Raw genomic sequence first — 12,232 nt, 5'->3', positions numbered from 1 at the left:
ATAATTTCCAAATGAAGTGAATTGGTCAAGGTAAATCATATACAGGACAGTTTTATACCAGCCAAAAATAGCTATAGGCTTAATTGTGTTGAATTAGAAAATAATAAAATACAACCCAGTTAAATATGTTCCCACTGCCTCCAGCCAAACATAATAAATGATTTGTTTTGTCCAAAAGAGGAAGCTATTGTCTTTCGAATTTTTTTTTTTTTTTTTTTTCTTGTGCTCATTTAGCGTCGGATATCATTTCTAAACAAACAAGATAACAATTGCGGGCAGTATCGTCTATTCCCATGAATATGAATGTGATTATTATTTACCGATTGCCAGCTCCTCTGATGGGGATACAAACGTTGCTTCGGAAATAAAAAGCCTGGTCGCGCACCGCACATGCGCAGAGTCCCCAGCGGCGGAGCGCCTATAATGAAGAATAATAAATCATGAAAGGTTTTCCAGGTACAGAGAGAGAGAGAGAGAGAGAGGGAGAGAGGGAGAGAGGGGGGGGGAGACAGAGGGGGAGAGAGAAAGAGAGAGGGGGGCGTGAGAGAGAGAGAGAGAGAGAGGGGGGGGTGAGAGAGGGAGGGAGGAGAGACTCAGCCTGCCCTCCGCCTCAGAGCCGCCAGTTCGAGTCCCCGCAGCATTCCGCCCGGTCGAGGCACCGCGACTGTCACACTTATCTCTCAATTACGGATTTTTATTTTATTTCATTTTATTTTGCAAAGCCGTCAGCCAAGGGTCTCAAACTGTCTCCTTTTTTTGGAAATCCTTAAAAAAAAAAAAAAAAAAAGAAGACCGAAAGTATTTTTTTTTTTTTGTATTATTATTATTATTATTATTATTATTATTAATTTTTTTTTTTTTTTAGAATTGATTGGTTTGTTTTTTTGTTGTTGTTTTTTTCTTTTTTTTTTTCTTTGTTGTTGTTTTCATCTTTGGCATCATCTTTTGAGGAGCTTCTTAGAATATCCATAGAGAGGGAGGGGGGGAAAAAAGGACAAAATTGGTCATTTCGGTCGAGGTTTGTTTGTTTTTGTTGACATATCGGAGAGGGGCGGCATCGTTGCGCGGCTTGACATTCTCCCTGGGCAGAAAGACGCAGCGAAGAGTCCTCCGGTAATAAATAGATGCGCTATAACTTCAGACCTCAGCGCCTGGACCGCCATCCTCCTCGCCGCCTTCTCCTGCAGCTGCTGCAAGCTCCTCCGCGCATCCCGACACTGACTTGAGAGATTCCCACTCAAGCGAATCGAGGAGCTCCAACTTCGGGTGGAGGAGGAGGCGGAGTCTGAACTTATTATAAGGAACTTGCCGCGGCTCGGACGCCACAGCAAATATGATGATGATGTCTCTCAACAGCAAGCAGGCTTTCGCCATGGCCCACGGCAGCCTGCCCGAGCCCAAGTACTCCGCCATGCACTCGTCGTCCTCCTCCACGCTGACTTCCAACGTGCCCTCGTCCTGCTCGTCTTCCCGGCACAGCAGCACCATCATCAACAGCGGCGGCGGCGGCGGCTCGGAGGCGATGCGCCGAGCCTGCCTCCCAACCCCACCGGTACGTACTCTGCATAATCACCGCTTAAAGGCACGTTTTGACAGCCCACTTTTTTTTTTCTCTCTCCCTGCTTGATGTTTTTTTCATGTCTGCACAGCAAATCACCCAACACCTCCATTTTTTTTCATTCCCTCCTCTGCCCAACTTATGTATTCAGTCGGCTTTGCCTTTTGCCTATTAATTTTTATGACCTGGGATGTTGCATGCGTCTTGTTTTGTGTGTGCTCCCCTTTTTTAGGATTTCTTTTTTTCTCTCTCTCACCACATTCTGGAAATGTTTTAAACCGAGGAGAGTGGAGGGGAGAATTCCCTACTGACAGCAATGTGTGCATTCTATTTGCAATTGCAGAGCAATATATTCGGAGGCTTGGATGAGAGTTTGCTGGCCCGTGCTGAAGCTCTGGCGGCGGTGGATATCGCCTCGCAGACCAAGAGCCACCACCACCCTCCGCACCACAGCCCCTTCAAGCCGGACGCCACCTACCACACCATGAACACCCTCCCCTGCACCTCCTCGTCCTCCTCGTCCTCCTCGGTGCCTATTTCCCACCCTTCCGCCCTGTCCGGACACCACCACCACCACCACCACCACCATCACCACCAGCCGCACCAGGGTCTGGAGGGGGACCTGCTGGACCACATCACCCCGGGACTGGCACTAGGAGCCATGGCCGGGCCGGACGGCTCGGTGGTTTCCACGCCTGCGCACCCTGCCCACATGGCGGGCATGAACCACATGCACCAGGCGGCCATCAACATGGCCCACGCCCACGGGCTGCAGTCGCACATGGGCTGTATGAGCGACGTGGACGCCGATCCCAGGGACTTGGAAGCCTTCGCGGAGAGGTTCAAGCAGCGGCGGATCAAACTCGGGGTGACCCAGGCGGACGTAGGGTCAGCCCTGGCCAACCTGAAGATCCCCGGCGTGGGCTCCCTCAGCCAGAGCACCATCTGCCGGTTCGAGTCCCTCACCCTGTCCCACAACAACATGATCGCCCTGAAGCCCATCCTGCAGGCCTGGCTGGAGGAAGCCGAGAAGTCCCACCGAGAGAAGCTCAACAAGCCGGAGCTGTTCAACGGCGCCGAGAAGAAGAGGAAGCGCACGTCCATAGCCGCGCCGGAGAAGCGCTCCCTGGAAGCCTATTTCGCCATCCAGCCGCGACCCTCCTCGGAGAAAATCGCCGCGATCGCAGAAAAGCTGGACCTGAAAAAGAACGTGGTGCGGGTTTGGTTTTGCAACCAGCGACAGAAACAGAAACGGATGAAATACTCTGCATGCGTCTGAATGGCCCCGGGACGGACACCGGCGCCTGTCCATAGACTCACGACGGGAGACTTGTCCAGAGACCATTTGTATGATATTGATGCTATTTCTTATCTCACACCTTTTTTCAATCATCGACGACTCTGTGCGCTTTGAACCCCGAGTTCATGAAACATTGAAATGACTGAGAAGTCAGACAGCAGAGAGGGATGTGGACTCAAGTAAAGCAAGTAAGACCACTGTTTCCGCACTTATTAATACACCTTTTTAATGTCCACTGTGTATGCTTTGGCATTTTATTTATCATGCTTACTTTCAGATGAGGACTCTAGTTTTCGTTCGACCTTCATCAAATAATTGCCATTAGGCCTATAATGAATAGAGCAATTGTCCTTTTCCACACAATTGTCTATTTCAACTCCAAGCACTTGGTTGGTGGTTATTAGTGTTTATATTTTGGCCTTGGATAAATACATTTATTCGGGGTGTAAGAGGGGAATAGTAAAACATTTCGTTTTTTGAAAGTTGTTTACTACAGTACTGCCAAATAATCAAGTTGTAAATGAGTAATTTAGTTATCCACTTCATTTTGTGTCCAGTCAGTGTGTAATTAATTCCACGTATTTTGTGTGGTACAATTTCTAAAAATAAAAAAATAAAAAATTAGGGCGATCTTTTCAGGGTCAGGGTTTAAAAAAAACAAAAAAACAGATGAGGCCCAAATTCAGCCACCTTTCAAATAATAGGCCTATATGGGGACGGTTGCATAAGCATCTAATGGCATTTTTTTTTAAATGGAGAAGAAAGTAAGATTTATAAAGGCCGCAATAAGATAAGATAGTAATCCAGCGTGGGACGGTGTGTTATGAAGTATTTATTGAGTGAGGTCATGTTTACTTCATTACATATTTATTGGGATTCCCCCCACCACCCCCACCACACCTCCCCCTCCTCGTTTTGCCTGAGAAAATAGTATTCTGACTGCAAGTGGAGTGAAGCAACTGTGAAATATAGTCACACACAAGTCGTCCGATTACAGCTAGAATTTCTAACGTTTGAGACGGTACAATCGAGAAATATATGAAATAGTATTCTCTTCTATTCTCTTCTCTTTTTATTTAAATTATTTTATGTATGTTTTCTGCTCTTTATTTGTACAAAGTTACGCGCGTCATTATTGGGTTGTTGCTTGTTCAGATCACCTTGTTTAGTAATGTTTTCTTAAAAAGAAAAACGACTTTTTCCATGGAAGTCTATACGTGTACAATGTAAATATCTCATTGGATCCAGTCGATGCACATAAATAATATATCCGTACAGGTTTTGCTGTATTGCTGTTTTAGCTGAAGTAACTTATTTCTGTAATGTATACGTTGCTTTTTGTTCCCTGGTTAAATAACTCTATTATTTATGACACTCATGTAAATTTAAATTATTTGATTATTGAACTGAAATATGTGTTTCATTAAAGAACAAACTTAAACATTTAGTTGGAGGTTTTTGCATGATTCTGCCTTGTGTGCAGGGCAGTGTACTGTACAATAGGCAGCATGGTGTATTTGTTTTTCTCTTTAGGCCTTTTTAACAACAACAAAAATGTGTTTAGTGTTTCCAAATCGAATGGCAGTACTAGTCACTGATTTTTGTCTTTTGTTGTAGACAAGAATTAAGGCTGATGGGTGATACTGACTAAATCGATTATTTTACGAATATCTCGATAACGATAATTTGACAGTATTTTGGGAATGGCTGTTGGTGCTCTCATGAGCTATTCAAACAATCATCGGTCATGTGAATATTGTGAGCAAACAGGCATTGCTTAGAATAGCTAGATCAGTGTATTAAGTTAATATTGCATTGCTTTACTGTCATGCAGCCTTAAAGATGTAACTTCATTATGATATAATCAAAATCCCAGACGATAATGTGGTCTTATATCACGATAACGATATTGTATTCATATATCGCCCGCGCCTTAATATTTTATTTTAAAGCCTTTTAGGCCTTATCCAGCCCCAGTCAAACCTGGTGTAAACAAGATAAATCCATTATTATTACTATTATTCCTTGCAGTGACGTGCTGCCAGCTTTACCTGAGATCAGCAAATGCTAATATTCTATTAAGTGTAATGAGGGAGTCTATGGAGGCTGGACGGTCCCTGGAGCAGCCTGCCAGATGTCAGCCAGTCAGAAAAACAGCCCTGCTGCCAGAGTGCCCGTCTCCATCTAAACACACACTCAGCAGCCATGCATGCGGACACAGGCTTTCAAGCACACCTCGGTTCTGAGTGTTAGGGAGGGATAATGGAAGGGGGGGAAATAAAAGGATGAATGAATGTAATGTAATTGCCAAAACACTATTCCTGTTGGAGCGTTAGGGCATATTGATGTCAAGTTTGAACCTTGGATTCAGCACCATGGACAGCTCCCAGAGCAGGGCCAAACGCGAGGACGCCGGACAGGAAAAGATGAAATAACGTTTTATTTTATGAAAGGAATTTCGCGAAAAGGAGGCTTCCAATAATCGCATTTCTGACTTCTGTCCGTTTTTGAGGGATTGGTTTGAGCGTCGGGATGTGTTTTCATTCGACGACTTTCAAAATTTCTCTGAATTTTTTTCCATGATGAATTATGAATTATATTTATTAATCAGCGGGAGATATTATATGTGCACGTAAATAACACAGCAGCGCACTAACTAATGTGCAGTGATTAAACCTTACATAAGTGGCAGCCTGTAGCAGGATTTGCTGTGTACGTTTTGCTTAAACGATGTGCTTTATTTTTATTTTTATTTTTTTTTCCCATCTATTTATTTATTTTTATTGCGTGGCAAACGTGGGCACGCGCACTCAATTTTAATCACGCGCAGGCCTGAAATTCTCACGATGACGTCAGAAATATTTGAGTAGAATTTGATAACAGTAGAATTCCGCGTTTTGGTTTCTAATTATAGAAACATCACATTAAGCACGTGTAGATATATATATGTTCTTTTTTTATCGTTGTATTAATTTGTGAACATGGTTTCAAAAACATAAAATAACGACATCAAAATGTAAAAAAAAAACATAATTTAAATAAATCAAAATATAAAAAGACAGAATTTAAATAAATCTAAATATGAATAAATAATTTAAATAAATCTTAATAATTAGGTCGATCGTTGAAAGGAGAGACCAAGGCTTTTCTTTGTTTTTTTTTTGCCTTTTGAACATAATGGTAAATCCTAGGATCCCTGTGATGAATGAAGAAGAAATCAAAACGAGCCTTATTAATGAGACAGCCATGATGTTTCATCAATTAAAAGATGCTCCTGGTGAGTGGCTCTAATTCCCCTAAATGAGCCATTCACTTAACACGTTAATAGGAGCGAATTATTAAATCACACATCGAATTATGAAAACTAGATAATTATGAGGACCGAGCAAAGTAGTCATTAGCCATCCTTTTTAATTACCGCTGGTCAACGACGGTCTCATCGGGAATTGAAATTAACTGCATGTGGCAGATCCCCCAGACTATAATATTACTACTATTGTTGTTCTTATTTTATATATATATATATATATATATAATTTTTTTAATTAGGCTATTATTGTTATTCCTACTATTTTTATTTTCTTATATATGTTTTATTACCCCCAGACTGTTGCCTATTTCAACTCTCAGATATTAGGAGAAAATCGATGTGGATTCTTTGATAGGGAATCAATCCTGCAGCTCCTACCACGCGCCAACAAGGACGCGCGCGCGCGCACACTCACACACACACACACACACACACACACACACACACACACACACACACACACACACACACACACGCGCACACACACACACACACACACACACACACAGATGTATACAGCATGCAGGCTTCAGTGGAGTGGACAAAATCGAATCGAATATTTTTTCTCTCTCCTAAAAAGAGTGAAAGCACCAGGCCGCTGCACACGCCGCACGCCCTGCAAGGTGCAGAGCTGCTGCGTCTTTAAACAGAGAGAAAAGGGCAGCGCTGTTTCCTTTTGTTATAATTAGGGGCCTGTGTTTTATCCCCCCCCCCCCCCCCCCCTCTCTCCCTGAACATTTCTCCCCTTTCACAGGGATACTGATGAAATTTTAATGAAGCCGGGGACCGTCGGAGCTCCGCCTGGGGACCTGCATCGAGCAGAATATTTTAACTGTACATTTACACCAAGTGTCTGCCTTCAAAGACGCGACTGCTCTCGAATTAGACGCACTGCAAGCCATGAAATGAAAACAATACACCATATAACCCTGTATTTGTCATTTGTGGCTTAAAGCATCCGCCGGACGACTGAGGAAAGGAAGGAAAGAAAAAAAAGAGAAAGAAAAGAAAAGGGACGGGCTCCATTTGACATTGTCACTAAATAGTGCGGTTAGATCTGGGTTTGTTGTTAATGCAATATTATATTAATCACGCATCACTGGTCATTAGTTTGTTAAGTGTTTTCCATAAACAAATCGATGGAGTTGCGTTGAATGGCTGGAAGGTGTAAATACACATTACACCCTTAAGTTTATAGAAGTACACACACATACACACACACACACACACACACACACCCACCCACACACACACACACACACACACACACACACACACACCCACATACATATATATATATATATATATATATATATATATATATATATATACACAGTATGGAGATCAATTTCCAAATTCTGCTGTTTATTCAGTCGTCACATTTCACAACGAGAAACTTAGAATTAAATTTGACGCACGCACGCACATTCCTTCAATATGTATAGTTGGTACAGAAACAGGCCTCTATCTCCATCTATGTCTCTATTTCGCACACAGACACACACAAACTAAATAATGTGCAGAGAAGTTTTCGATGAAAATGTTCCGATTTGAGGTCAGCAAACCTCAGCATCATTTGTGGGGGCGTGGTCTGCTGGGGTCAAAGGCCATTCAGGACATGATGGGATTTGAACCCCCCCCCATCACCAAGTTTAAACTGGAGCTTGACACATACAATTTTCAGTGGAATTATCTAAGGAATTGATTAAACATTTTATAATGGTTAAAATAACGCACAGTTTTATAATGCTTTATATTTTAACTTGATGGCTTGGTGGCTACTACAAGACCCCTGGGTAGGCCAACAAACACAATGCTCTGTACAGAATATTACTTCAATAAATACATGAATAAACAAATAAACACATTCATAAAAAATGCAATGAATACAATTTAAAAATAAATTACCTCAACCATGTCATAAAAATACAGAACATTTATAATTATCATACAGTGTGTTTTTAAAGTGTAAGTTCCCCCAAATCTTGTTGATTTCTCAGCTATACTTATTTCATTACGAACATGACCACAAAAAAATGGAGCCATAAAATTATTCTAAATCTAATTCCTTCAGTCCTCTTCATGATTGAATACAAAATTTGAATGGATAATAAACCTTTTATATATATTATTAGAGTTGGTGCAGAAATATAATTGAACCTGCAAAACAGTTCTTGCAGGCAAAGAAATTGAGAGTAATGCATCTATCAAAATGTCAGATAAAAAGTTTGAAAATCAAAATTTTAGGCAGGAAAGACCGTTTCAGTTTCCCACTCACACTGACTTGGATTTGGTGTGAAATGTGTGCGTGAACTGTGGGAAATGCCGTTAAACAGATGAAGAATTGTCTCTTCTGACGCCTTGAGGGAGCACCAACCTGCCATTTTATTCCTCTATAATCAGAAAAACAATTAGACAATATCTGCAATATCCCAATAGGCCTAAGAACGACCAGTATAACATATTGTACATAACACATTGTATTCACACAGCTGTTATTGAAGACCAAATATCCTACTGTGTGTGTGGAGGATCTTAGTTCTTCCCATTCTTCACGGCTGATCATGCATCTAGGTGTAGCAAGAAATGACGAGCGTGGACCTTAACCCCTGAATGAAGGAGTTGCTTAGATATGAGTAAGTAAGGCCGCCCGAATAAACAGGTTTATTTACGTATTTATAACTGCATTATGTGTATTCGGGCCTAATATTAAAATACGTGTCTTCAGTGTCTTCAGCGCCGGGATGACAGGAGGATGTAGCATTAGGAACACCTCCACTGCCAACCCCCCCCCCCCCCCCCCGCCCCCTTCACCTTTTTGGCTGCAGCAAGCCTTTCCAATGTGTGCAGACTGGACTCCTCATTCTGCCTTCTCCGGGGCTTGTTTTGGGGGTTTCCAAATGAGTAAGTAGTAATCCAAACGGGGCGTTAATGAGGGGGTGGTATAGACGTCTGCGGGATGTGTGTTCATCGGGCTCTGACAGCCCAGCTCTGTTGCAGATCTATTAATCATACCCACAAGGAGCGCTGGTCTCTCGCCCTCCCTCCCTCCCTCCACCTCTCTTTCACACTTTCTCTCTTTCTGCTTCCCCCTCTCTCTCTCTCTCTCTCTCTCCCTCTCTCTCCCTCTCAATTTTCAGTTTATACAGAACAGAATCATTTACATAAAGTCCTTAAGGCAAATAACTGTTGGGGGCTCTAATTTATATCTGATCGAAAATTAGCCGTCATTATGCGCTCCATTAGCTGCGTCTTTAATGTGCTTCTAAGCACCATTTGTCAAGCAGCTTGTTAATATCCTTCAAGTCCTTAAAGTTGAGAGCTCATTAAAGACTGCTGTGCCTACTCTTGACACCATCGCACGGATTTCACTGCAAAAGGGACGGAGCGTTTAAGTTCATTTTGTGCTATATTGTTGGAAAAATGCATAAACACGGGCAGGGCGGGGGTTGTTTTGACTAAGAATGAAAAAGGAGCCGTGTGGAACGTGTTTCCCAAATAACGTGTAGGAGCTAAACCTTCCTTTCGATGCAGACTATGCCATAAACAGCTTCCCCTGTAGGATGAATGGATTTTCTTTCGACTTTAAGTGTAGAAATGAAACAATTGAAAATGAAATTCGTACAGAAAAAGGTGTTTTTCTGCATATGGAAAATATTCCTTGGGTTGTGTTTTTCATGTACATAATACGGAGATGCCCATTGCACAGGGCTAATCTTTGCCTATGGTTAATGGGAGTTGTGCTGCTTTATTATTGGTTAACACCCAGTGTCCTTAGTCTTTTTTTTTTTTGTTGCCACGCTACCAGATTCCTCCAGGCTAAAGCAATAAAGAGAGTAATTAGAATGCTAAAGACAGATGTAAATAAAAGGAATGAGACAGTGGTGAGGGATGAGGCGTCTAGGTCACACACTCTCATCAAAAACCCAGTTGGTAGCAAATGACACAACATCCAGTGCCAGAGGCCCGGGGGCTACGGCTGTGAACCAGAGGACATAATGGACTAAATTATAGCCTCGGTGGCAACGCATCCGAAAAGCACCAATAAGAACACACACACACACACATACACGCACACGCAAAAAAACCTCCCTATTTGGCTTAAAACATCCTAATGCATTACATAATATATGCACATGTAAATGAATCATATTAAGAGATTATGCTGCTATTAAGCAGTGTGATTTGGAAATAAAATTCATATTTCACATGTGAATTGATTGCCACGTTGCCATGTTGATGGCCCCCGTTCATGATTCACAGCCGTTACAAAACGTGTAGACCGAGCTGGGACCGAGCTGTCAGACACAGGAGTCGCAGGTAGATTGAGGCATAAATTTGGATCCATTGATCAAAAAAATATAATCAACTTAGGAGGGTTGCAAAACAAGTGCAGTGTGAAACTTAAAGAAATTAAATAAAGTTTGATACAACTAAAAATGAGGTCAAAATAACTTAAACAGGGGTTAACATAAAGACCACTGGACACACCAAATAGAACTGACCAAGTGACACAGGAGGGAACATATATAGGGACATGGCCAAACCAAAAAAGACACGAGAGGGGTGAAATAAATATCAGATTCAAACAATGATTTAACTGTAAATATTTTTAAACAATGAACTAAATAACACAATGGCACATGTTTAAAAAAGTGCAAAACAAATACGAAACATTAATCTCTAAAAATATATTATTGTTAAAGTAAATAGAAAATAAACTATTCCCCCCGTGAGGTCGAACTTAATGGACTCCACCACAGCACGATTAGCCCTGGCTGTGGGGTTCTCGTCCTTTCCAGCAGGGGAAACAAACGTCAAACAAACGTCCCGGCAATAAAATATGTATGTTAAATGAAACAAAACCAATGTGTCACTGTTATTTGTTTTAACCTTCAATGTGCATTATGAATGTTGTGTGTAAAAAAACACCAATTTTAACAAACATCCGTTTTGCATCCATCACAAGGCGGTATCTCTGCGCAATATCATCAATCCCACTTCAACCTTCAGATTTTTGGAAAATAACAAGCGATGAGGAGGTAGGAGACAAGGAGGCGGTGTTGGGGAACGTGTGAGGGCAGAGCCATGAACGCTATACACTGGAGAGTACAGGCGTGGAGGGGCGGGCTAATTAAAATATTAGCATTATTAAAAATACATCACCTTCGTACTAGAATGCCTTCTTTCCAAACAAGCAGCATTACATAATGTAGGAAACCTATGGTGCTGAGAGAAATAAGCACCATCTCTTTTCTCCAGAGGTGTTAGTCTGCCTAACTGACATAGCGGTGAACATGCCGAACTGATACTTAGATTATTAATAAATTATCGTTTATTAAGTATATGAATTACTTAGAATGTGCATTTCAACTAACAAAATCACATTGGTTCGTTTACAAGAGGAATATATGATCGTAACAACCGAAATCATTTTTTTTATATACATTTTATACTCTATATTAAAGCTGCAGTACATCTCCATCCTCGTTGTTTCAATTTTTACTCAAAACCTACAACATGTGATCAAAATAGATGATAAACGTGATAGTAAAATACATCTCATGATGCACTTGGACACATCCTCCGTGATAGAACCTGGGATCATAAGGTGTTTCAGGTCTTTCAACTTCAGACACCCTCACCCAGGTGACCCGACCGGGAGTGACCAGTTCCGGCCTGTGTCCAAGAAGCATTCATCCATGGAGTTCTGATCCACAGCCATCTAGTGGCTTTCTCCGCTGCCTCTGAAGCTCTACCGATGGCCTTTCTTTTGCACACCCCAGTGATGCCCAGGAGGCTATAGGCTTTGCACAAGGACTTGCTCACAAAGCCCCTACATCCCACCTCGACGGGCAAACACTTTGCACGCCACCCCTTTCTGCTGCACCTTTCCACTAGATCTGCATATTTCTCCCTCTCCCTTTCGTTGGCCTCTTCCATTTGCTCCTCCCAAGGCACTGTGAGCTCCAACATGACCACTTGTTTGGATGTTTCCGAGAACAGCACAATGTCCGGGTGAAGGGTGGTCTCGACGATGGCTTTGGGGAATTTGAGTTGGGTT

The 12,232-nt window shown here is 42.1% G+C and overlaps 1 protein-coding gene across 1 annotated transcript; it reads left to right on the top strand.

Annotated features, from left to right (window-relative positions):
• Positions 1 to 1,333: 1,333 nt before the first annotated feature.
• pou4f2 (POU class 4 homeobox 2) lies at positions 1,334 to 2,837 on the top strand (the record flags this gene model as incomplete). The annotated part of the gene is made up of 2 exons (XM_079999174.1): positions 1,334 to 1,552; positions 1,902 to 2,837. 2 exons carry the CDS (start codon positions 1,334 to 1,336, stop codon positions 2,835 to 2,837), a joined length of 1,155 nt encoding a protein of 384 aa, XP_079855300.1.
• Positions 2,838 to 12,232: the final 9,395 nt, after the last annotated feature.

The sequence above is a fragment of the Zeus faber genome (genome assembly GCF_960531495.2).
Source record: "Zeus faber genome assembly, chromosome: 4".
In the NCBI taxonomy this organism is placed as follows: domain Eukaryota; kingdom Metazoa; phylum Chordata; class Actinopteri; order Zeiformes; family Zeidae; genus Zeus; species Zeus faber.
This window is presented reverse-complemented; position numbering and strand designations above follow the sequence as displayed.